Source organism: Parambassis ranga, chromosome 9 (genome assembly GCF_900634625.1).
Source record: "Parambassis ranga chromosome 9, fParRan2.1, whole genome shotgun sequence".
Lineage (NCBI taxonomy): Eukaryota > Metazoa > Chordata > Actinopteri > Ambassidae > Parambassis > Parambassis ranga.
The window spans coordinates 1,660,472-1,688,053 of record NC_041030.1 but is presented as its reverse complement, the minus strand read 5'-3'; the positions used below and the strand labels follow the sequence as shown (position 1 = coordinate 1,688,053).

At 41.6% G+C, this 27,582-nt stretch overlaps 2 protein-coding genes across 3 annotated transcripts; one reads left to right on the top strand and one right to left on the bottom strand.

Moving 5' to 3' along the window:
* Positions 1-336: 336 nt before the first annotated feature.
* chmp7 (charged multivesicular body protein 7) lies at positions 337-3,449 on the top strand. Its single transcript, XM_028414262.1, has 10 exons — positions 337-903; positions 976-1,147; positions 1,220-1,405; positions 1,483-1,616; positions 1,830-1,878; positions 1,955-2,074; positions 2,152-2,250; positions 2,331-2,388; positions 2,456-2,671; positions 2,750-3,449. Exons 1-10 carry the CDS (start codon positions 641-643, stop codon positions 2,803-2,805), a joined length of 1,353 nt encoding a protein of 450 aa, XP_028270063.1. The 5' UTR covers positions 337-640; the 3' UTR covers positions 2,806-3,449.
* A 1,214-nt stretch (positions 3,450-4,663) lies between these two features.
* Positions 4,664-11,571, bottom strand: ccdc92 (coiled-coil domain containing 92). 2 transcript variants are annotated; one of them, XM_028414733.1, is made up of 4 exons: positions 11,409-11,571; positions 8,725-8,895; positions 8,154-8,195; positions 4,664-6,294 (listed from the first exon to the last, which is right to left on the bottom strand). In XM_028414733.1, the coding sequence occupies exons 2-4, from the start codon at positions 8,858-8,860 to the stop codon at positions 5,486-5,488; spliced, it is 987 nt and encodes a 328-aa protein (XP_028270534.1). In that variant the 5' UTR covers positions 8,861-8,895; positions 11,409-11,571; the 3' UTR covers positions 4,664-5,485. The 2 variants fall into 2 exon arrangements, with proteins under 2 accessions (XP_028270534.1, XP_028270535.1); XM_028414734.1 differs by lacking the exon at positions 11,409-11,571 and adding an exon at positions 10,656-10,810.
* Positions 11,572-27,582: the final 16,011 nt, after the last annotated feature.

Genomic DNA, 27,582 nt, shown 5'->3' with positions numbered 1-27,582 from the left:
AACTCCTGCATTTTTCCCTAGTCCTTATGAATAACCTGTTTGCAGTAAAACTTCATAGATCATTTCTCACTTTACTTTCTTACCTAAAATTATGCTTAAACTGAAAAAAACACTGACTCTCGATAGGAATATAAGCAATTTCCCCCTGGGATCAATACAGTATTTCTGATTCTGATTCTGAACTGGAATGTTCATGCGCATAAACAGCGCAAACAGGACGGCACCGAATAGACTGAGAGGTGCGCTTGTTTTGATTTTCAGGGTGTCTGAGTGGGTGGGACTGACGATCAAAGACGTGAAACCCCCGTGACCGCCTTTCTAAGGTGTAAAGTATAATACATGCGGCCGCATGTTGTTGTTGTTATGTGAAACCCTTCTAGTTTGCATTAGCAATATTTTAAATTACGAGGTCAGGGTTTGCTGTGATATAACAATGACAGGCTAGCTTCAGTTCTGTAGGTTTATTCCGCGGACGCTATCTGAACGTACATGCCCACATTGAGTGGTGTTATTGGCTTATTTTTGAGTACTGGAAATGGATGTCGCTAGCTAGGCTAACGTTACCTTAGTTTTAAGCTAGCTGCCAGAGCTATCTGCTCCATAAAGTTGTTGTGCTAAAGCTTGTCCTTGGATATTACAAATGTCCATCTCGGCTGTAACGACTCTGCCACCTGAGTGGGATGACGACGACCGGATGGAGTTTATGTTCTCCGACTTTAAGGAGAACCGAGAGGTCAATACGACGGACTGGGACAGTAAGATGGACTTCTGGACGTCTCTTATGGTGAGGACTTGCAGGGACCGCGGCACTGTGTGTGTCAACCTGCAAGACCTCAACAAAAGCTTCAGGAGGAAGGACAAGTCACCGCTGGGTTTGGGGACCGTCATCCAGTCCATGGCTAGGTAGCTGTTGCTGTGTTAGCTCTGTCACTGCTGACTTCACCTGCTCACAGTCTGTGTTTTACCTCCTGCCAGGTCTGGGAAAATCCAGAGGGAGTCGGAGTTCGCTGCCAATGTGGACTGTGGCTGGCTGTCCTGGGGTGTCGGCCTGCTACTGGTGAAGCCTCTGAAGTGGACTTTCTCCACTCTGCTGGGAAGCAGCCGGGTGTCTTTGGAGGAGTCTTTTGTTGTTATAGAACTAGTAAAGGTTTGTCAGTGTTTTTCATGTCATATCGACCTGCACCTGTACTCGTACACAGATGCATCATTTGTTTTCCAGGAGAAAGCAGCAGATTTACTCAGAGTCTACCAAAAGAGTGAATTTTCAAACTGCTCCATCGTATCATTTCAAGACCTCTGCGCCCTCTCCTCTGACATCTGTGCGGATGAGAGCACCCTCTGCATGGCTCTGCTGCAGCTGCAGAGGGACAAACAGGTCACAGTTTCACTGCATGAAGAGGAGAAGGTAAACCATCGTCAGCCCCACCATTCTACAGGTGCTGTTTTCACTGTCTCAAGTCTGTGCATGTCCTTTCTCTACAGATTGTTAAGTTCTGTCAGCCTGGGCAGGACCGTGTGTCTCCAGTTAGTGATGTGGATATAGGAATCTACCAGCTGCAGCGCAGTGAGAAGCTGCTGGGAGAGCGGGTGGAGAAACTGGGCCACGAGGCTGACAAGTACATCAACTCAAACATAACCTCTTTTTTTGTTTTGTTTCATTTAATAATGATGTGAAATGTAAATAGACTGAAATGCTGCTTGGTAAAGGGGGCAAAGGATGTTTGGATTCCTCACTATCATATCAGCCATTCTGATTGTGTCAGTAGCTCACTGAACTATGAGGGCACTACATTCAAATAGATGATAATTATTTCTTGTTTTGCATGCAGGTGCACAGAGGAAGCAAGGACTCTGCTGCGTGAGGGGAAGAAATCACAGGTTATTAGTAATAAAAGCTGTAACATCCAATTTCAGCAAACACTCCAGGTGATTATATCCACCGTCTGCCCTGCAGGCTCTGCGGTGTTTGAGGGGACGTAAAAGGGTAGAGAAACGAGCCGACAACCTGTTTGCCAAACTGGAGTCAATCAGGGGAATCCTGGACAGAATAGCCCAGTCACAGACGGATAAGATGGTCAATGCCACAGTACACACTAATGCCAGTTGTGAAGTTTGTGTTCAGCACTTTGAGGTGTGTGTTTGTATCTGTAGGTTATACAAGCATACCAGGCAGGAGTGTCTGCTCTGAGGCTGTCTCTTAAAGATGTGACTGTGGAACGTGCTGAGAGTCTAGTGGATCAAATCCAGGAGGTATGTGTTTACCATAAAACAACACATTGTATATTTTCTATTTCATTTAAACTTCATGTGTTGTTTTTTTTATCAAACAGTTATGTGACACTCAGGATGAGGTGAACCAAACCCTGTCTGGTGGTGTGTCTACTGGAGGTATGTGATTCTCCCTGTCTGTATTATTGGTTAGAAAAGCTCTAAGCTCATGTGTTTTCTTCTGTAGCTGAAGACATGGATGAGTTGGAGGAAGAGCTCAAGACTTTGTTGGACGAATCAAAGCCAGATTCCATCTCAGGTTTACCTGCAGTGCCAGCACACGGTCTGCAGCCCTCCCATGATGAGGTGCTCAGCTCTCTTCCCACGGTACCTCACGGCTCCCTGAATATTAGCACTGAGCAGCTGGAGGAAGAGTTAAATCAGCTGACACTAACAGAATCAGGTTTGCACTTTTTCTGCTTTTCCTTCTCAGATTGTATTAGAAGTAGTTTGAAATAACTTCAGGTCAACGTCTCCTCAGGTGTTCAACAGAAGAAACGAACAATGCAAGCTAGCAGGATGGAGGCAGCCCAGTGAAGGCGCAGGCCATCTGAGCCCTCAGCAACATATCAAGGCAAACTGTATCTTTAATGTGAACATGAGTTCATACAAGTAAGAAACTACACTTGTTCCATTATTTAGCAACTAAACTGCAAAGTAATAGAATAATTGGGGACGTTGTGAAATCAGTGTCAAAATAAAACAAAGCACTTTCCTTCATTTAAAAGATGATCCACATCCTTTGCTGTGGAGGCATGCCAAAAAGGATTCTCGTCTTATAAAGTAACAAGTTTTAACTTAAAAGTGTTGCCTGTCGTCATGATGTGAAGGCTCTCATATCCAAAGTGACCATTTTAACCTTTTGGAATTTGCTTTTTGGTATGTCCCCACCAAGAATGATGAAGAATGAAGAATGCTTTTAATTGTGTACCATTTCTGAGATGTTAAAGACCGAACTTGTGGGTTACAGTGTATTAATGTTTGTAAAATGTCCTTTAACGTTTATTAAGTGGCCTTCTAAGCTGTAAATATAGACCTTAAGTAAAGAGAATGTTATGCCAAATGATTTATTACACCACTATATAGTCTCAATGCAACATACATACCTTGAGTTCTGAGAGGCCTATGTTACGTGAGTTTAACCAAATATGTTTCTGAAAATAAAATTTATTTTAATCACTTGTCGGTTGTGGTATTTCAGATCAAGCAGAGGACACACACCACAGGTGTCTCACTGTCAAAAGGGCTGTTACTCCTTTAAGCCTGCTAATGCCGGTTATATGGTGCCAAGTATGAAAAAAGAGCCGGAGAGGACTGTATGCTGAAAATAGTTTCAAATAGTATTTACAAGCAAAGCACACGTTTTCTAATGACTAACACCTGAGGTGTCAAAAACCAATTTACTATATAACTAGTTTCATACATCATGTTCAAAATGTAATGCCTCCTTGATCTTGTTTTGCATGTTTTTTGTAGTAGTTTGCCTACTACTAAGATCCACTACAATCAAATGATTTTGTATTATGCTTTTACATAAAACATATACAATAACTTTTGAACATGATGTATGGAGCAAAGCCAAGGATAAGAGTGAAATGGCAGCTCTGCTGTCAAATAAGTGTTTAGCTTTTGCATTAAAAAGCAGAAAATATTTTTAGCCATTTAAATAAAATGTGATTTGACTTTATATATTTAGTGCTTTTCCTCTTATTTATCTACCAAATGCAGCCAGCATACGTTGGTATTTACCTTGTTAAGGTATGGGAAGCAACATGTACATTATACTTAATAGACGTTCCTTATGTTAATACACTTCAATGCTGTTGCACTCTGCTTGCCTCCTTCATTAGGCACTTAAAGGGTATCAAAGGGTGACGCCTAGTGGCTACTTGGTTGAACTACATACATGTGATTATTATTTTGCCCAGTGACTCACTAACCTTACACTGCTGTGAGTAGTGAGCTTGTGGTTGCTGCTGTGACACATTAGTCATTAACAGTCAGTGAAATCATATGTCAGTCATACAGTGATCTCAACAACCTTCATCAAACCATAAAATATGAGAATATATCATGAAAGAATGGACCTGAAGTGGCCCATCGCCTAATTAAGGCATATAAATGTCACACATATATTCATTGAAACCAAGTAATCATTTGAAAAAAGCATTATTTTATTGTACTGACTTATATAATTCAAGAATAAGTGACCGCAATGCTAAAAGCAGGTTAGTAAGTGAATTTAAATACCATGTAGGTGGTGCTACTGTGAGGATCTGCAGGGTTGTACTTTCTATTGTGTTCTATAGTAGACAATAAAGAAAAAAAATCATTACAAATGTACAGTCTTTATAAAGTACACTTAATGATATCACAAAATCCTAGTACAGCAGTGTTTTTAAAAATGCCCTTAAATCACAAATATTATCAATGGATGTAGTTTAAACCGAATTCAAAAGCCGTCTCTGTCTTTCAGTAACAGTCTCTCTCTCTCTCTCACACACACAGACAAATGCACGCCCTGTTAACTATCATTTCATACTGCATTTAACGTGTTTTACCAGAAAATGAAAAAGGTGAAATTAGTTTTCACCTCAGCAACCAGCAGACTTCCATTGCACAGAGTGCAGCTAATATAGTAATATTGTTACGCTGATATCACAAGCAGATGAAAGACATTGAGGGAGTAGTAGTTTAATCGTTTCAGTTCTATCCTATGCAGAAACAGACATTTTGTTATATAGGTTGTTGTGATATTTCCAGACTGATGCTGACAAGATGGAGCAGACATATACTGTATGTGAATATGACTAATAAGAATCATGACTACACTCCACAGCTTGTGTGTGGTTGGACCAGTTGAGCAGGCACTGATGCAGATATTTGGCTGGGAAGTTGTTGTATGCACCACATAAGACAGAAGGAAGTAGAAGTATAAGCAAAAAGTCAAGATGTGTATAATACAAGGTCTCATTGGGATGTACTGGAAATAAGAAACATTTGGCATGCTTTATAGTAGTTCATTTCTACTATATATTAAGAAATGTCCTTATGGTATACCACAAACAAAATTATTTTGTATTTTTTATATTGCAGTGTTACGTAGGAAGCAGGCTACACAGTGTGTCAGGCTCCATCCTGTTCTTGTTCTTGCAGTGTGGAGTGTATACAGCAGATATGTGTGCGTTTACTCTATGTGAACTTTAGCATTGCAGTGTTAAACTGTCCTGTCCGCTCCTGAGCGCTTCCGGACCACCTTATCCTCATTCACCTGGTCCACTGCCAGCGTCTCCAGCTCTGCTTGCGGTGGGGCCAGGGGAGGGGTGCCATGCGGGATGCGGTGTGCCACACCCACATGAGCCCTGTACTGACGGTCCCGGGCGGGGCTGTGACGAGGACTGGCCGTAGCACCCAGGGCCTGAACAAGGGAGCGCTCAGAGTTGATGGGAGGGAGAACGGCAGGTCGCTCACGGACTACCTGCGGTTCTGGGGATTCTCTGCCCGCCTGCAGGAAGGGTGTGGGGTCTGGCATGGCATCAACTGGCTCCCGCAGAACCAGCCGTCTGCCATCGGGGCCGAGGCGATACACCTCTGTCAACTCTGGGTGAAGGGGCTGCGAGAGGCTCTTCTTCATGCGACGACGTGGAGTTTCAGGCTGCCTGTCCTTTGCCGGTGGAGGCGTGGGCTTGTATGAGGTGACAGGACTGACATTAGGACTGGCCTCAGAGGAGCTGCCAGCCAACAGCTTTTTCTTAGTGGCATGAAGTTGTGAGGTAAGATATGCAATGGTGCTTGCTCTCTGCTCCAGTTCTCCAGATAGAACAGCCAGCTTGTGGCTCTTCATCTTAAGCTCCTCAAGGTACTTCTTCTCCCGTTCTTTGATGGTGTTTTCCAGGACAGAAATCATGGCATTCTTTTGTTCCAGGTCCCTCAGCAGCTCTGTGTTCTCCTCCTCCTTCTTCTTTAGCTGAGCTTCCAGCTCCTCACACCGCCTTTGCAGCTCCTTGCAACGAGCTTCACTGCTGTCTGCATGCACAATAAGAACAAACACATTTACAGTCATGTCCAAAACTTACTACCTCCTCTCTTAAACTGCTTTTGTATGAAACCATAATACAAAATCATCTGATCTTAATGGCTCATAGCAAATGCAACCTCTGACGAATAACATATAACTGCCATTTATTTAGCTGCCATTCCATTTGCTGCTGTGCTTTAAAACATTGTCCTGTTGCACGATTCCATTTCCAAGTTATAACTAGAATACTCTGGTATACAGAGGAGTTCATGATCAATGACTACAAGCGGTCCAGGTCCTGTGGCTGCAAAACAAGCCCAAATCATCATGAGCATTAAGACCAAACAAGTCCACTTTGGTCTCATCTGTCCATAGGACATTGTTCCACAAGTGGTCTTGTTTTTGTAGTGTGAAGATTGACAGCTGTCTTGAATGTTTCCACTCCAAATAGTTTGAAATGGTTTTATAAGTCTTTCTGGTTGATGTGCAGCAACACCTGCTGCTCTAACACCATTGTTTCTGTCTTTCTCTCCTCTCATTGTGTTAACACACACCTGGATGCTGCAGAGCAGCAAACTGCCAAAACGTCTGTTTTTATAGAGGTCTGTAACCTGCTGATGATCAACTCATCAAGGACTGATGATCAGCAGCACCTGCTGCAGCTCAACTCATTAAATCCTATGGAAGCAGGGAGAGGGGTGTGGTTTATTTTTGCCTTTTTTTTGCTAATAATAATAATAAAGACGTTGTTGTTGGTCTGAAGTTGTATTTGCCTAATACTAAAACCCACTAGGACCTCACGAAAATGCTTCCAGTCAGACACATCATAAAAGCCGACTAATGATGTACATTAAGTGCAGTCAGTCATTATGGGCAGTCTGTCTCATCTGCAGGCAAATACATCCACTCTCACATTACATCTCAGGTAGAGGGCAACGGTGCTGCTCTGGTCTGACCTCCATCACCACTACCCTACCACTGCCCCACCAGGTTGGAACCTATTCATATACAGATGTGTGAAAAAAGCACATAATAAACACAACAGTGTGTTATCCATATAAACACTGTATTTAAAGGTCTTGCATTAATATTTTTTACATTTATATTCCCAAAACTCAGGGTCCTATCAAACACAGAGGTAGTTGAAAATATGAGTATTGCATTCCCTTAAATCTGTGAAGCAGCTGTGGTACATTTTCACCCATTGGGAACAGCTGAGCAGGCTGCAGGCCGTGCATTAGTGCTCTGACAGATAATCTCATTTCCTGCACTTTATTCTCTGATGTGTCCCACAGTAACATGATAGTGCCTTGACAATATTGATTTAGGTCTGTCATGTCAAAGACCTATTGTGGTAACATGTAGCATGCATCCTGGTCATTGCTGGTCTTCAATAAATTAAACTACATTCAGACTAAGCTGGATCAGAACAGTGCTGTGACGTCATGTCACGTCCGTGGTTTGGGGTGGGGGTGGGACAGTTGGCGAGGAGCATTGTGTGCTCTAATGAACAGCAGGGTGTCCCACAGTGCAATGCTTTCTGGGTGGGACTTTGTAACCAGGGAACAGAGATAGCCCTCTGCTCCCAGACCTTTTCACTGACACAGACAGGCTTAAAAGCAGATTTATAGCATTGACTGTTGAGTTCAGTTGGCTGCTACTCTGCATTTAAACAATTGTAATCAGTTGTTTAAATATGCCATGTACATGCCTAATACAGAATATTTACACCAGATAGGAAACATTGAGAGGACACAGCACTCACAAAATCTAGAATTGAACATTCCCTAGTGTTAAATCTCTCTCTGACGATAAAAGCTACTGACACTAGAGATTAAATGCTGCTGGGAAAATTGATGTGTCCTACCTGAAGGATCGGAGCTTCTTACACAGAGCTCATGTGTCAGGTCTGTGGAAAAAAAGAAAAGAAGAGGGTTACACACGTCTGTGTTACTTGAGGTTACAACACAAGCAGCTATCAAACAGTATGCTCTGCACACAGACTGGCAGCAAATCATGTTTGGAGAAGGCATGTCTGTGCTTTCCATATGGCTGGGTGTTCATTTAATAAGATTAGAGAGAGTGTGTGTCAGGTTAACCGAGGATACAGGAAATCAAGGATGAATTACAGTGTTCTGTATTTCTGGATGAGCATTTTTATATTTCTCTTGATATGGAAGAGTATATCTATTACTGGCAGTGAGATCAATACGGGTTCTGCTATCAGTACAGCACTGATGCCTAAGTGCATTTTGCACAAAACACCATATTCTGCACCAGGATCCTGTGGTGCATCCGGTCAATGCACCACAGTCTATGGTCATAAATATCCACAACACTTATATATCTTCCAAGGACGTTTCCAAGTGTTTCCATAAGGTAGCAAATTACAGAAGCATGAACAGAAAAAATATGTAGCTACTTGTGGAAGTGCTCACTTGTGCACTGCTGTTGTAATCTGTGGATTTCTGCATGTAACCCTTTCAGTGTGTTGGCATGGTCCTGCTGCAGGAAGAGTAGGTTATTCTGTGCACTGTGCAGCTGATTTTCAAGTGTAACATTTGCTGACGCCATGGTGGATTATTGTTCGGACGCGGGTTGCCTCCAACCTGCATGCAGAGATGACAGAAAAGGAGAAGAGGCATAGGAAGAGAGGAAGGAAGAGAAAGAGAGATGACAAAAAAAGGTCACACCGTTAATTCCCACCCTTTTGCCTATAAATATCTGGGTTTTAGTACAGGCTCCAACTTCGCTTTGACAATCAAGTCAAGACTTTTTGCTTTCATTCAACAGCTTTGACAAAAGTGTGGCATTAAGCATTCAGACAATACAACCACTTTGCATGCACACACACATGTTTATGGCTTAAATCTAATGGAACAAACTAACATAAGTCATTTGACTTGGATTGTCATCAAGTATAAAATCTGTATGTTTGTAATTATGTTAGTTTGTCTTATTATATATGAGCCACAGAAAATGTGTAAGTGCTTGCAGTAACTAATCACTGCAATGAGGCTATTGATTTAGAACCCAGAGTGAGCAGTGTGTGCTTGCTTCAACCTTCTGAAAGTGTGTGCCTTCAAAAACCAGACATCTGAGAGGTAACACTAATCTAATACACAATAATCTAATCTACACTGTGAATTGTAATGATATTAGGATGTGCCATGGAAATATTCTTCTAACTAGCAACCCATTTCTGTTACAAAATAATCTCAATGAATGTCTACCACTAGCAACAATAACAACAAAAACTAGAGAAAGCTGACTTTATTAATGGTCATCACATAGACACAGGGTGTGGCATGCCAACCTTCAGGCGGCCTCATCATCTCTGCCTTGCCCCACCTTCCTCCTCTCTCTTCTCACTGGATGTCCTTGTCTCCAGAGCTGCCCCAAAGAGAGCGAAACAGTCACTCAGCCCCAACAATTCTAACCCTCTGTCTGTCAGGCAGTTGGGCTGAGAGCACATTGATCCCAGCAAAAACACCCTCCTGAGCACAGAGCAAGCCTCTTACTGCATACACACAGTAAGTACACTTCAATAAAACATCCCTGAGCTTCCCACTCTTACATCATCGGCATGAATAATATATGTCAGTGGACCCCTAACTACACACAGTCCATCCTTTTTTAGCTGTTGTTGTCTATGATAATTTCGTTTATTTTCATGCGTTACAGAGGAAAGCATGTGGTTACATGCCAACAAATACACTCACAAGTGTGTCATAAAGGCTGAGCAGATAATCTATTATTGATGAGTAATGTGGAGTCCTTCCGGTACACCCTGCACTGCAAGCATATCTCATCCCAGCTATTTCCTAGAATAGCTCACATGGCTTTCCACTTGCAAAGACTTTAGTATAAGCATGGCTCATGCCATAGCATGAAGTGACAACACAAAGAATCCAGACTTTAAATGGAAAAAGACAAACAACATAGTTGATCTATAGAACACAATGATGTCATTATTTGTCTATCTTTCCCTAATATAGGAAACAGCGTTTCCCCATACAGAGACTATAAATAATCAATGAACTGCAGCAGCATGAAACATTAGCAAGTAGCTTCCATCCTGAGCCACAACAAGAGCTTAGCAGTCACTTCCTGTAATGAGGTCCCATCCTCGTCCACACCTCTTCGCGTGTCTCCTCTAAACCTCCTAAGCAACATGCGTTTAAAACACAACGATCAACATCGTTCGTGCAGGCTTATACTTCCACCACCACAGCCGTTCAAAGAGTGCGAAAACACAACAGACAGGGTTAAATAGCATGAACCGTGCAGATGTAACAGGATGCAAAGCTACGTGTTAGCCGGCAGGGACGCTGGATACTTTGTTCCACGACACCCTCAGTTTCAGCACCTGCATTGCGGACAGCACCCCAGAATGGACCCGCTGCAGCTGAGACCGGATCAGTCACACAGTCTTCAACATGGGGGACACGGTTCAGGACCTGCTTCATCCTCATCATCAAGACGGTGGTCGGGCCGGGCCGGCGGTGTGAAGAACAGCCAAACATTCACTTTACGCTTTGTGTTATGACCTGATGCTATCGCTGCATTCCCCGGGTCATCACAAAGGCTGTCCTTGTAGCCAGCGTTACTGCTGCTGTCCAGTTCCATGGACCGCAATCAAGCTAGCTCTGGTACCGTTAACATCCAGCTACACCCACAATTTAAACATCACATATCAAACGTCAGATATCAGGCTGAAGGAAACATGAAGCGGTGGTTTTTATGTATGTTTGTAGATGGTTTCCTAAAATAAAAACATGAATCAGGCTTCACTTCACACTATTTCCAATAAAAGAAACACGGCACATATATCAGCAGACAGCACCCGGTTATTAACTGATACCTTGTGTTTGTCGACGTAGAAATAACGAGCAAAATTCTTCCAGTTAAATTTCAATGAAGTCAAAGAGAATGAGATGAATGAATTTGAAACGACTCGTGCAACATAAAGTGCAGACGAGTAAATATCTGACTATACATATTTTCATGTCCGATTTAAAGTAATCTGTGAAAGCGAACTGCGTACGCTAGTAAGGTTTTATTGGTGCTAGCCTAGCCGGCTACATCACAGCATCCTAACGTTGTCCGGCGGAAAGCTTACCTTACGGGTAAATATACGCGGCCGTCGTGTACCTCATAAAAGGTTAGAAGTTGTCGGTAAACTGACTTGCCACCGCGGCTAAGCGCGTTCCGCCCTGCTGTGCATGTCACAGGCTCGCCTCGGTCGGGTGAGAGCGGAGGGCGGCTGTGTCAGTCCGCTGTCAGTTCCCTGAGCTACTACACAAAATAAAGCGATGCATCATGGGAAACCGGGGGAAATCTAACCTAAAGGTTCAATTACGACAATTACTGACAATTTCAATCAATAGTAGAGAAACAGTAACAGTAACTGAATTCACAATATGAAAACAATAAGAACAATATGCTTTACTCACTTTAAAACCATTAAATTCAAGTAGAGGTTGTTAGGGACGTGCTACTGTTTGCTGCGACCAGCGTCATCACCATGGCAACAGAACGTGTCACCTGTTCATGGCTGATGCTTTTACGCCATCTAGTGACAGCATCGAATATAGCATTGCTGCAATACGTGAGATGTTTTCTTAGTGCACATTACGCCGTGTTTAGCTGCGTCAAGCCGGGTGAAGTTAATGAATGGAAACAGATGGAGGAGCACTGGGATTCAGTCATGGAGCTGAGAGAAAGTCTGTGCCTATATCTATATTACTGGGTGTCATTCAGACATTGATATGAGTAATAAACATATAACAGGTTTCAAAATATTAATATTGCCAGAAAAAAAAAGCTCACACATTGTAATCTGCAGTTAGGTATTGATTTATTTCTCTCAAAGTAATAATGAGTTTATCAATGTTGTGGCAAATGCGCACATCTCCCTGCTCATATGGTCATTGCAGTCAAACACTACAGAAAAAGCAGGGGGTGCTATAGCACCCTCATGCGTTCATAAGCTGTATGTGTGCTTTACTCAGACTTCTAGTTAATAGCAATAGAGTATATTTTTATGCCACATATCACTATCAACAGTCACATCCAACCACACAGTGGAGGAGCACTTTACCAAGCAACTGGCAGCACACTGTGTTCTTATTTCATGAATATTTTAAGACTGAATATGTTATATAATTTGTTTATGGATATTAATGTGCTTTTATTGGATGTTTCAGATTGATTTTGATTAATAAAGAGTTTGCTATTTCAGCACTTTGAACATATTGTTGCCTAGTGTCTACAAGTCAGATGCCATACTGTAGGAAACAGATTAAATTACAGCATATTAGGCATTTAATACAGAAAACATATTTTAGCTTTTGCATATTTTCAATTTTGGTGCAGGTCTACCCATGTGAGAGAAACATGTATATGTAACTTGATTATTGGATTGGTTTATGATATTCATTTAAGGAATCTGTATAGTGGCATAGATATCAGATTTAAACCTAATCTCACATTCCACTTGAAAATGCAGTGTTCATGCTAAAATCATGTGTGTAAAAAGCCTCATTTATTTTCACTAACATATTGTGTGGGCTAAACACAGACACATTAATAATGCTTATTCTAGTAAAACCTCCACAGATGTTCAATCACTTGATTTGTAAATACTATAGTTTTTGACTGCTCTGGATGTAATTTTCTAGAACAACAACTAAACTTGTCTAATCATCAGCGATATGCGTCGATTTCCTTCTTCGTGCTGTTGGGAAACAGTAGCCCTTTCATTACTGACCCAAAATATCACTTTGAATTATTTCTGGCTGGAGAAATTCCTCAGCGACACGGCTACTGCGTAAAATGATACCAACCAAAAACAAAAGCATCAATTTTCATTCCTGACCTGAGAATGAGTCTCACATGTACAAAAAGAAAATATAGTGAGGAATAAATGGAAATATTGTGCACTTTTTGCAATGTTATGTTTTGGAAGCAGCCTTTAATTTATCCTTGACTTTGGCTTGTTTGTGATAGGGATTAAATTCTTCTCATTTCTGTATTTTTAGTGATTCTGGCACACTTCCAAGCTGCCCACAGAAAGCCACCAGCACAGGAGAAGGTAAGTTAACCTCACACCAGCAAGAGTGAGGTGAAAAATAATCCCCCAAAAGAGACCCCTACCTTCTGTGTGATTTGTTTTACTTACACACTGTTAGAGACCTCAATATATCATAACAGGTAGTAAAGCAGCTCATTGAGAGGAACTAACCAAATAAAACAGGCTGGATTGATTCTGGGCTCCTCCTGTGACTCTAATCGTCTTACAGCCAGTGTTTTTTGGCCTTTGCCTACAGGGTAACTTGGCACTTGGTAGAGTCCATCTGAGAAATGTCCATCATACATGAAGACCCAAGCCTCTCCCCCACCATGAAGCATCCGCAGACACATTTCCTTTAACAATCTGGCAGCCCTCATAAACATGTCTAAATATATATTTACTGCAGAGTCCTTCTGTAGATTGAAAACATAAGGAATTACATTCTTTCACTCACTGCCATGCACGGTGAAATATTCCAACTGATGCAGCACAGACGGTGGCAAGGCTGCTGGATGTGGGCCCGAAGCATCTGATGGAAAAGCAATAAGGTGGAACTATTATGCTTTTCTTACAACTTCTGGGCATCAGTCAGAGTGCGGGATCAAAACATCAAACTTATACTACAGTCACTGGTGCAGTTGTTGGATTCAGAACAGATAGAGCTGGTTCTTGTCATAGAATAACAAGTGAACTATAAGCCCATGGCAGCCTGTCTCAAATGGCACTATTTTACTGCCCCTGCTCTGACAATCTGCCAATACCAACACTTCTCAGGTTGTAATAGTTTTACAGTTATTATATTGAGGTTGGCACGGCAGGATGGCTTTAAAAAACTCTGAAAACCTAATTTAATTTTCCAAGAAGTTTTTTTTGTCTACACCCCCCCCCCCCCCCAAAAAAAAAGTCAGTTATGAATGTGTCGTTTATAACACAGGCTTCAAAGGGACAATTTTATGATGGTACTGCATACAGTATCATCATGTAAAATACAATGGACAATAACATTTTAGCCATAACGAAGTTATTTATTTATTTATTTGGTTATTATTATATTTTAAATAATTTACAGAGTGAAGAAGCAAAATTGAAGGTTCTTTCATGAGGTTATGTTTTAGCCAGATGTTGAGTATATTAAATACATCTGCATCATCACTCTGTCCAACAGTAAATGCGAGATCTTGCATGTGCAGTATGGAAACTATTCATCCTTTCAAGCACCTACACGAAATGTATGTATGTCTGTCTGCATGCTGGTGGCACCTGGATTTTATAAGAGACCGTTTGAAAATAAAGTGGCAGAATTTGTAAAAACGAGTGCTTAAAGTAAAGGTTATTTCAACAGCAATCAGCTTCTCTGACACAGTTTTGTACCCTCCAATTAATTTATGACAAATTTACTAGCTGACAAAAAGTAGGTGAACACAGAGAGGAAATTACAGCCAACATGTTATATAGGACCCTCATGGAAAGCACTGCTATGGAATTATCACACAGCCACTGCCAAAATGTCTCAGCCTTTACTCGGGTAATGAGGCTGGACTGCAGGAAACCATGTTTTCTATGCAGCTTTACAGTCTAGGGAGAGCAGAGCACTCTGTGCCATTTAAAGTGACACTTTAATCACTAGTGGTTAATGGAGCGCTAACATCACACTTTGAAGTGGCTGTAAGTTAAGGTGCCAGCTCCAGCAGGATAAATGTGTGCCATAGTGTGTACTCTTTCTCAGACACACTGTGATAAGACACAATCAGCTATTGTAATGAAAGAAAAGCATGACAAGGGGACCACTTGTGGTTTGGAGTGTCTCTGCCGAATAGTACAGCTTATGTTTATTATGGCTTAAAGCAATATACAATCATTTTTTTTAATGGTCTGACCACCAAAATTAAATCAAATATTACACCCAACTTTCATCTGGTGCCCTCAAAACTTTGATAAGTGGCAGTTACACACATACAATACACAGCAGTGGTATAACATGGTATTTCTATTATTAATATACAATATATAGTATGGGTCACAATGCTGATCTTGGGTGTATGACCATTAGCCTAATGTTTGTATAAAAATGTATAAATGCTATATTAGTTTTAGCACACCACAGCCTGAAAAATAATAATAATAATAATAAACATAGGTAAGACATAATGGAAGATTTGAGTTAAAATGTTCAAATCAACAGCAATTCAATTGTTGATATTGTCAAGCAACCTGAAAATATTGTGTTTATATTAAAGTGGATGTATCATGAGTTAATTAATAATTAAAAGGAAGACGAACAACAGAGACTGGTGCAGGGTATAAGCAGACTGCAGGTTAGAATGCAGGTCTGGAGGCAGAGAGAGAGAGAGGGAGAGAGAGAGAGAGAGAGAGACACAAACTAAGAGGAAGACAGTAAACACAGTTTATGACATGAATCACTAGTATGAACCAGACTAATGAGAGTAGAGGAGATGTAAGATCGTCAGAGGCGGATTTGAGGGGACAGGGAACTGCTCAGTGGATCATGTTTGTGTCCCCCAGCAGTGTAGGCCTACAGCAGCATAACTGTGTTAAAAGTATTAGCCATCTGCTACCTGTGGCTGAGGCCACGTCAACAAGTGACTGTATCTATAACTGTCAGTCCTAAACACACTATGTTTAGGGCTAACTGTATGCGTTAAGTTTTAAGTGGTGTCTGTCTCTCGGACCCAGCTTGGTAACTGGTTCCATAGTAGCGGTGCCTGATAGCTAAAGGCTCGTCCTCCCATTCTACTTTTATGAATTCTACAAGTAAACCTGCTGATCTGAGTGTTCTATTAGGAACGTGTGGTACTATCAGGTCCTGCAGATACAATGGAGCTAGTCCATGAAGAGCCTTGTAGGTGAGGAGAAGGATCTTGAAGTGTATTCTTGAGTCCACTGGGAGCCAGTGAAGAGACGCTAGAACAGGAGAGATATGATCCCTTTGGCTGCTTCCTGTCAGAACTCTAGCCGCTGCATTCTGGATCAGCTGCAGACTGTTGATGGAGTAATGTGGACATCCTGACAATAAAGAGTTGCAGTAGTCCAGTCTTGAAGTGACAAAAGCATGGATGAGCTTTTCAGCATCACTCTGAGAGAGGATGCTCCTGATCTTAGCAATACTACAGAGGTGAAAGAAGGCGGTCTTAGAGACCTGTTTAATGTCTTTGTGTTCTTTGTCTGAATTTAATAGTAAAACCTTAGAGGTCATCCAGTCATCAGTGTGAGTACTGACTGGAACCAGCCAGAGAGGTCACATTTCTCCTGTTCTAGCTTTCAATGGGTTTGTGAGTGAGGCACCACCTTTATCTTTAAGAATCGACTTTAAACCTTTCTGAAAAAGCCTAGAGTGAGCCATAGTGTGATAGGGATCGGAAGGTTTCTTCCCATTAACGAGGAGCTTTTCTTTGCCACTCTTGCCTGTCTGAGTTGTTGTAAAGCCGCAATTCTGTTTGCACAAGATGCTATGAAAATACAATTGAATTCGATGTAATTAAAGAATGTGTTTTTGGAGAATGTGGAGGTGTATAATAAATGGACAGATGCTTAAGGTTGGTTTGTTTTGTTTGTTGACAACATATCCCTCTCAGATTATCACAGTTTGGTCAATGACTAAAGGAGAAGAAGCAGACGCGATTTCCTGGATTTAAAACAGTCCTAAAAAATCCTCCAGGCTCCTATTTCGACTACCTCAGCCATTCAGGCCGCACCACCATAATCACTGCTCCGGAATACTCAAAGCTTCTCTGTTTTTCCAGAGACACAGGAGACTGGTCGTACGTGTTCCCTGTTTTCAATAGGCATATTTCATCCTGGTGTCTAGTAACAATAAAGATTAGAATTCTGCTGACTTCTAAATTGTATGTGCCCACTTTTATCCATCCTCAAACCACAGCCGGAGAACACAAAAAGTGGTCTTAGAACACTGGAGGATTCTTGCCTGCGCCTGAAATATAATGCATACCATCAGTTTTAAATAAGCTATTTTTAAATAACTGCTCTATTAAACATTGGCATAAAAAGGTAAGAAAAAACACTTGCTAATGTTTAAAATGTCCTTGTGGTTGTTTGTGTCCTCTGAAAGAAGAATCTATGCATATACATGAGATCTGTGGTGCTGCCTCTGGAGGGTAATATCTTGAACTCTGCTGTGTGTCTGCTGCTTAATTCTGTTAACAGAGGCTTGAGCATGTCCAGTTCAATCAAAGGAAGGCTATAAAACTAACCCTAAGACAATCCTATCCACTCACCCATTTACACTGTTAAAGATCTTATTTGTTATTTTAGAAAATGTACTTTCTAAAATGCATCATGAGTTAGAGTCAGTCCTTGAAAATAGAACATGTCAGCGTATTTCTCTGGCTACATCTTTACATGTTCATGGGGAGGGGACTTATCATGGTAGTTGCCAAAAAAATGGCGATTGCGTACCGGCAGCAGTTTTTCTTGTAAAATATGTTTAACCTTACCTAATTCCTTACCCTGTTTTATTGCCAGTGACATTAACCAGTGGTTTTATGACAACTCCTAGCACAATAAAAAAAACTTTACCAGAGGCCGAAAATGATGCTTATCAGAGTGAAAACAACGGCTCACTGTTTTTTTTGAGTGTCACATGGATCTAACCACCCTTAAATTACCTCTTTTCTCTTCATTGGACTTTTGTGGCTACATTGGCCATGTTCAGATGGCATTGGGCAATACAATCTATTTTACGTAAAGACGATTTTGATATACTTTCATGTGTTTGATGAAAAGATCGATGCTACTCTCACACCTGAATGCTAATCATCAAGCTATTACCATCCTTTTTTCTTAGCTTTGCGTAGAGACTGAGGATAGATAGCATAGTTCTTCACAAAAGACACCTACAGGCTTCTCCAAAGCTTCTCCAAAGCCCATTTATTTGATGTAAACAAAAGAGAAAAGATGACATAAGGGCTGTGTCATATAACTGTAGAGAAACTCCCCATCCCAGACAGTAAAAGAACCTACATACTCCTTTTAGAGATTTCATTTCTGTCTGGTGCATTTTAGGCCCCGTTCACACTGGGGAAAAAATGTGGCTTAAGCAGGATTTGGCCGCATCCAGATCAATCCAGATGTGTTTTTTTCCGAGTGTGAACACCTCCAATCCGGCTGAATCCAGTTTGATTTCAAGCCGGCTAGATCCACCCTCGAGAGTTGGATCTAGCAGGATTGGCTCAAATGTGGCTCAGGTGTGAACGCAAATGTGGCTAGCGAATCCGGCTAGCCACATTATTAGCCATATTACGAGGCGCCACCTAGTGGTTTGGAGAACAGCAAACACGCTGGATGAAGCCGGATTGAGTGCGGACACAACTGTGTGCTAGCCAGATTTAAAAATAGGTCTGAACGCATCCAGCTTAAAGGCTGTCTGGGCTCAATCCTACTCTAGCTGGAATGACTTTCTCCAGTGTGAACGGGGCCTTATGCTTGCTTTTTTAATTGGCCTTCTGTCATGCTGCAAGTGGTACTCATGTTAGGATAATGGTTAGAAATGGGGGTTAATGGGGGCTAAAGCTATCCTGACATTGCCCAGAGGTACGGAAATCCATAAAAAAACAAAAATGTCCTAATTATCAGTTTATGTGGGGTTTCTTATCTCTGTGGCCTTACCAAACCAAAATAATGCCTCCATCAAACATATTCTTTATGGACACTGACCACAATGGGCCTCCTTGAAGTCCTTAACTGTGAATAAGAAGCTAATGATCATTTGTTTTTTGGTCTGGGAGAATAGAATGATGTCTGTAAAACTTGCCACACTGGATTCTATATGTGCCCCCTGACCCAGGTATACCAGCTTTTGTTTTTCTAAAGTGTAGAGCAAAGCATGCAGGACATATGCTGAAGGATTAGATGCTGTAAATAAACACTGGCTGCTGTTTATATGTCTCACATATGGATTTTAGTGCCTGTGTGATCTCCAAAGGCTTTGGGTCTGCTCCAGTCAGGCTGGGCTACTCATCCTTTAGCACAGTACTCCAAATAAAACAGAGCTGCTTAGCCAAGCAAAACCCACTACAGAGCTATTTTCCACCATCTGTGTGGCCAGGCAAAATACAAGGAACCCATTTACCCAGACCTTCCCAGATCAAACAACACTAGATCAGTCAGATTGACGAAAAGGCCCAATCAACACATTGTCAAGGCCCTTCCTAAAGTTGTCCACTTCCTCTGTGGGTGTAAGTGAAAAGCTTCACCTAAACCCTGCGCCTCTCCCAGCAGGAGAGCTGTTTCACAAGCTCCACACACCCCACCCTTCCTGAACTGAAAACATTTGCTTTTTAACTGTCTTTTATTTCTTCCCACCCTTTGAGTCAGACACATTTCACCCATATTGACAACATCCTGAGTTCCCACATTGGTTCAAGTCATTCCAAGTCCTTCACACTGCTGTTGCATTCACCTGTTGCCAATGTGTCCCAGAGCCTTCCAGCTGCTGCTCTGTGCGGGCCTGTTGTCTTCTTACTTTGCAAGAGGGACATCCCTCCTTAGCCACAGTGGCAGGGTCCTCAGGGCCTCATGGAGGGTTAGGGTTAGCTGCTATCCTCTTTCAAAGACGACTGAAGAAGACCACAAAACACCCTTGTCCAGCTTAGTTGGAAACCCAACACCAGCAAGGCTCTGCGAGACCGGCCGGTACAGGAAAGCCATGGATTACAGCTGTACCATCTTCAATAATGCTGCTGTCATCCGTGTCCACCTCTAAGGTGAGGCTCCTCCACAACAAACATCTGAACTTTGCAGTGTGGAGTAAACTCTAAGATTAAAAAAAACTTCATTTTCTTATTCATGCAGCTGCAGCACATTCTTCTTGTCTAATTTTTAATTGTCGGGCTTCTATTCTATAATTTTCAAAAACAGGTTTAATAAGCCTCTCAAATTCCAAACTCTGCAGAGGATTCCTCCAGTGCTCATTCTACTGTTTAGTGGCAAATGTGATTGAGTTTCATTTCAGGAAATTCTTTCCATGCTGTATTTTCATTCAGGCAGGGGCACAGCTCTGATGTGAAACTCTATGACAGCCCTGCTCCAGCGCCCCCAGAGTGTGCAATGAAAAGAGCCTTTATCTGCCACTCACTCAGACTCATTACCATGAGTGACAACGTGCCAGAATCGCTCAAATAAGCAATCAACAATCTGAATGGAGTGTGTATGTGCCTGCTGGACTGATGAAATTAATGCCTTTCCTTGTTTAACACAATCTTTTCTTTCATATTATTCTATGTATTTCCAACAACTTAACCACAGTGATTTCTGGTTTAATTGCACACACAGTGGTTCCATATGGACCATTACATTTTCCTGGAGCGGTATCACTGATAAACACACCTTGACATAAATTACTTCTTTAACAGTTTTGTTTTTTCTCCTTAAGGAACAAGCCTTGGCAGCTTGGCAGCATTTCCTGGCTTTGATACCAGCAACATCAGATGACACAGTGTTCTGACTTGCATCTGTAAAAACCCTGCAGTAATGGGTGACTTTGTTGCAGAATCTTATCAGGAAGCACAAGTTAAAATGGGTCAGGTTGACACATGTGCGGCTGCAGTACAGATAAATAGTACAAATCTCTCCACAAAGGTGCACAGCTGGGACTAAAAGTCAGTTGGTGCTGATGTGTGTGATGAAGGAAATTACACTGACAAGCATGAAATAAATGGCACAAACTGTGCAGAGACATTAGAACTGGAGGTTGTGTAAACTACGTTGCTGTCTGTGCTGTCGGCTCTCAGCTGGTGAGCCGTCAAGGTGAAGTGAACGGGGCAGCAGCATCAACATGCTGCAGTCACAGCTTCTGCCACAAGAACAGTAATCACAAGGTTAGACCAAAAGTTTGGATAACATTTATTTCAGATTACTGGCCAGAGTGGTGTTTATAGGGAGTTAAAACTGAAACTGCCTAAGTAATAATACATGTCTTGTGTTTTTACCTAAGAGGCTGTTACCAAGGGGTTTTCCCCTGAGGACACTGAGATGAAGAATTGTTACAAAAATCATGACTTGTCATGATCCTTGGTTTAGTTCATTCAGTTTCCATTAAACATTCTGTTGCATTTCAAGAAGTTTGGTATATTTGTGTTTTTTCCTGGTTTTGGTTTATTTTTCCTATTTTTTGTCTTTCTCTCCTTGTTTGTTTGTTTTTTAGTTTAACTTCCTGTGTTATTTTGAACATGTTCCCAGCATTCCTGACCCTGTAGTTGGTGTTTTGCTTTTTGAGTCCTTCAGTCGTACTTTGTTTGTTCCAAGTTGATTTGGTTTTCTTGATCTTCTGACCTAAATCTGGAGAAAAGAAGCTAACATAAGAAATAACTCCTTTGAGATTCCAGAGACAAAACGTTTGGCTAAAACATGTGCATTCAGCAGGTTTCAGCTGAAAATACCAGCTTTATCTTTCAAGCGTCAGCAAGTTGCAGGTGAGACAGACAGACAGAGAGAAAATGGGAGCACAGATGATACAGAGCGCAACAGAGAGGCGGTGTGTTTGTGCACATTCCTGGAAGCCATAGCTCTGTTGGCAGGTTGTCCTGTTAGCCGTCCCAGCTCCATGTGTTTGTGTCTTGGGTTTCTCTCCTCCTCCCTCCCTCTCCAAATATTTTCTAATGCCACTGAAGAATGTTCTAATGTTGTTGAAGCAGTGAAGCGGTTATATTCAACAAGCAGGATTTTCTTTCTTCTTCCAATCTGACAGATAAAAATGTCAGGATTCACTGTTTTTACCCTGATGTAACACACACATGCCTCACCATGCAAAAAGACTGGACAGTAGCTGTAAGATGTATAGCTGTAAATAAACGACAGGGTTTATTTCTACAGCTTAGTAAGAAATATTTACTTCTGGATTAACTTGAATGACTTCTTTGTTGAGTTGAAGAATGTCGGCTGTGGTGTAATGGAGGGTTTCTGCCCAGTTGGTTCTCCTGTCGGTGGGTCAAAATGCGTCCGCAGGGCCTCTCTAATGCAGCTTATGTGCCTGAGTTTTTTTCATACATAAATAAACACAAACCACACAGTCTAGCCACGACGTGACAGGGAAGGTGCAAACTGCACAACCGCAATGTGAGGGCAAGCCTCTTAGAACTTTAGTATGCCACTCCAGTCCAATGAAGACTTCACTTTAGCAAAAGTAACAGTTAAAGGATTCATTTCACATTTTGGAAGACAAGCTGCCATTACTGACAATCAGATCAGAAGATATATTTTGCATTACTTTGGAGAAAATTGCCTAATTTAACATGCTTCCTGTTTAACATGAGGAAACAGTGAGCTTGCCACATTTATGTTAATGGACATGTGATTGTATCGCCCAACATTATCCTAGCATAGGACCAATTATGCCACAAAAGTCAGAGCGGAGAGTAAGGGGATAAAGTGACTTGAGTACTAAACTGTTATTGCACATGATGATCTGGTATGGTGAAAATGAACCATGTTGTCAACAGTATTTAAATGATGTGCGCAAGAGGGTGAAAGTTCAAATGACTATGTTGTGCATAAAATTTGTATGCACACTGCATTCATAGTCATGTAAATGTACATAATTTGTGAGGACAGCTTAAAAGAAATGTTCATTGACATGTCATGGAGACGGAGTGCTAAAATACAAAAGTAACTCAGGGTGTATCAGCGTGGTCATTTCTGCCTGCTACTCCTTCATCCCTGTGTGTACACATGGACACTGCAGGGCAAGACACCATGCTAAACAAAACTGGTTTGTCTGTCAGAAGTGGCTTTTGAGCTACACCACAATGGGGCTTTTAAAAGTTATACACAAGCATCAGTGGCTTCTGACTCATCATTGTAAATGAGGTTAATGGGATTTGAAGGCCATGATTTTATTTTCCAGATGTGCTCATTTGTGTGTTACACCTGTTAGAAAAATTCATATCAAAGAATACATGGCATGTTTAACCATCCACCAAGTTTCTGTAGTGTTGTGCTATTTAAGGACAGATGTCTTCTCTTCAGACAGGTTTCCTGCTTTCCCACAGTAAGACTGTCTCCGTTGGACCCAGCAGGGGCGGGGAGGACACATCTGCTGCACCCGCGCAGATACACAGCTTGCTTATTACTGCACCTAAAATGAAGGGCTGCAGCTTCCAACGGGGACACACTGGTTTCAACATCTCTCTGATAAACAAGGCATAAATGTTTCAACAGGAAAGCATATTGAAAAGTATATAAACTGTGAACGTGAGGGTAACATGATGTGTGTGCACAGCTGGCACTTGGAGTTCTCCTCTTGGAGATCTATATATAGTTGGCAAACTTTACATTACAGTGAACAGATCTAGGATTGAAAGGTGCCTGCTCTGCACAGTTTCAGCTGCAGTCAACATCCTGAAGTGAGATATTTGCCTTTCACTCTAAAAGCAGCCAAAATCCAACTTGTTTGTTCAGCAGCTGTTTAGCCAGGTGAACAAATCAGGTCTTTTTCTGCTTGTTCAGTGCACAGCTGCTAATATTATAGAACAAGCCGCCTGTAAAAGCTGTGATTAACAGCCAAAACAAAGTGTATGTGTGTGTTATTTGATGCAATATAATTAACTTTACTTTCAAAAAATAAGAGCAGCATACTTACAGTGAACCTCTGTACGAGCTTCCCTTAATGAGAAGAAATGTCAAGACTGGCCCAGCATTGGAAACATCCCACAGAAATAAAGAAATATTTTATGAGAACAAGCAGATTCATAACAGACAAGCTGTCAGGGATATTTTCCACTCTAAACATGCAGCCATGCAGGAAACAGCCATGAGCAACAAAACAGCTGTTAAAGTTTACAGGCCTGCAGCAATTTATTCATACATTAAAAGAGCAAAACTTTGAAGGTTGTTTGCTTGAGGTCACAGAGGACAGCCCATGCTACGAGACAAAGACAGACATGGGGGAGGGACAGTTGGGGCAGCCACCTTTTCATATTAGAGATCACAAAAGTTCAGACTAATGGTAAACTTGTAAAAAACATTTACACACTGAGGTAAAGTTGTTAAATTTCCAGCACACTGCCAATCAAGACACTGGCATACAAGCTTCCACTTGTGTCTTTTTCTTTCCTTAAAGCAGGCCAAACAGGCCCTAATTCACTTGCCAAAGAAAAATATAGCCCACACTGAGATTACCTGAACTTTAAACTGCCCCACACTGGCTGTTTACAGTTGAATGATGCTGATGACTGACCCCAGATATGAACGTGACCCTCTTTCTAGTTTGATCCTCTCCAGACTCACAGTCTTGACAGTGACGCCCATCTTTTGTTATATTTTCTTTCAGCGGTCTGGAATTCATCAAGCATTGTCTTACACAGCCTATCATTTATATCTTCTTGTGACATTTATAGTTATATAAACAAGCATTAGTCTAGGAATTCTAATGAGTCACAGTTTACAAGAGGGCACAAATGTTACACAGATATTCAAAGAATTTAATTTGTACAGTGCTTTAGTTCTATTAAATTAATGACCACACTAAGGACAGACTCTTTTTGGGTTTGACAGTGGACAACATGGGGTCCACTGATGGTCAAGACAATACAATAAATACATACACATCATACACATACAACAACAATACATGTGTTTCCCTTTTTGACAGAATTTTTTATTTGTCTACATTAGGCTGCTGTTTTTTGCCACTAAAAACATAGAGAGAAGAATAAAATGAATGCTCATATCCTCAGTATTTCTGCATTTGGTATCAGTAAAGAGAATACTAGCAATTTGGGGGGGGGGTGTCAAAAAAACAACTGTTTTTCATATCTTCATTTTCTTTATGTTTCCTTTGTACAAACAAACATCAAATAACACATTTTCCATCCCATATTAGCTTCTTTAACAAGTTAGACCTTTGACATAAAATAACACCCTGCCCCTTCAGACATGCCTGAACATACGCTCACAAAACCACAGAGGCCATTTGGCTTGTCTGCATTCATCTGTCCTTAGGTTGCTGAATCACACAAGGCTATAGAGCCTGAACTATAAAGAGCTATAGCTGACAACATACTGTAAACTGATGCATGCAAGGCTATAAAATATACTGCAACTGCGGTCTTGGCTTTCTTACAAGCAAGAGTCGTTCTGAGTCAAACAAACAGAACACTTACCGCAGACACACATTACAAAAATGTAGAGGCAACATGCAGCAGACATTCTTAGTAAGTTTATCATATAGTAACTAAACCTGGACCCTTGGTTATGGAGCATATTTGTGCCTAAAAATTAGCAGACAATATAAGCTTAGATTTAAAAATAGAAAGTGTCGCTATTCCAGGTCTGTTTTCCCTCCCCCTGTATGTTTGTACAGGTGCATGCAGCCACTGTGCGACTGAGCACTGACCCACTTCCACCGTTTGGCACACTGGCGTTGCGGCCTCTATCCTGAGCAGAGAGACCATGAGGCCGAGCAACAAACAGCCCTCTGTCGTTCAGAAGACGATGTACAGTACTCAGTTTTAATGGTCCAAACCTCTTTGATGAATCCATACAAAGTTATTCATAGCTGTGCATATGTATCAACAGAGAAGATACTGAATTTGCACAGAAACTCGGTTCTTATAAAAACCTTGCAAGAAGATTGTCAAAACAATGTCAGAGCAATGGGTTGCCACGGTAACCATCAGCATGAGGTGGGTCTGGTAGGAAAAGGGGAGTAGGGTGCTCAGTTTGGAAGCAACATGATAAATCCTGAACTTGGGTTAGCTTACATTACCTCCTGTGCCAATTCAAGCATATTAAAAGCAGGAGTGTCAACAAGCAAGCCTGTCCCTGAGTGTGCCCCCCAGCACTGAGTCCCATTCCTCAGAGCAGACCCCTGCCATGTTGATTTCCTGCTTTTAATTATATCAAGGAGTATGAAGGCATTGACAAATGTCACAGCGTGAAAGATAACATTACTGTTCACATGCTGTATTGTATATTATATGTCAACAGGCTGACCAGTATGAGGGAGATGCACTTTGTTGCAGGTTTAATTTGTTTATTTGGTCAGTGTGTTCAGTGACAGTGCACAAAATCCAAACAGGCCACTAGGTGTCTCCTGTCACTGCTGACAAACACACTCGGCCTGCAGCCTAAGACTGCTGTTATACTGAAATGCAGAAGGCCCCACCATTCTATAAAAGGAGTGTCAATGCCCAAAGGGGAAAGACTTACACACAGGGACAAATAAGATACATATTATATGTGAAAGCACAGAATTTCAGTTGCAATGACCTATGGCCTAATCAAAACCATTATTAGGCCAAGCAGGCAAAACTGTTGATTTGAATGAAGTCCACTCAAATCTCCACAACATTACATTTTCTGATTGATCTTGTGTGTTTTCTATGACTGTGGTGGATTTTGTTCATATCTTGGTACGAGCTCTTTACTGTATGGGGCTAATTTTAGGGCTCATGGGCAGGCTTTACGAGCCTTGGAGCACATATTCCATAACTTTAAGGAGCAAAAATAAGCACAGACTGACATAGCTGAAATTGATCAGTATGGCAAATGGACAAGGAAAAAAAACAGACCAAAATTGTAGTTGTAAACCGAAGCATTCAAAACACTCTCTCACTGAGTAAATTCTGTTAGCCGGTCCGCTGCCCAGCCATCCCTTTTCCTGGCCGTTTTGGGAGTGGTGTGTGAATCTGTCCTCCTGCCAGCTTCCTGTACGGCAGCTCTGAGATGTTACTGCATTTTAATGGTCTAAATTACAGCACTGCATTTGATGGCTGCCTGGCAGAGATGGGTTTCCTACACCTGAAAGCTGACAGGGCTACGAGGCTGATTGCTCCTGGCAGAGGTTAAACTGCCACTGCCGGCCATAACTGAGTGGAACTTATTCTGTCCACGGCCACAACTGTCGCCTTTCTCTGTCTCAGCCAAGTGTTTTGGGTGTGCGGCGGTGGCACGGAGAAGCAATATTCTGACAAGCTGGCATGCCTGTCCAAAAACAAGTGACAGCTGAAGCTCCGGGGAGGTTTTGGTGGTGCTATAGGTCTGTCTTTGACCTGAAACTGAAGGCGTAGTAGGGAAAAGCAAGTAAAAAAACATGACGGGGCAACTTCAGCCGGCGGCCACGTTAGAGAGTGAGGCTGCAGTATATCAAATATAGCAGTAACATCTTAATGCATGTCAACATTAAAAATAGCCTCCTTTAAGTAAAACTTGAGCTTAAAACAACTCAGTTGCTCTTTTTTGACTTGCT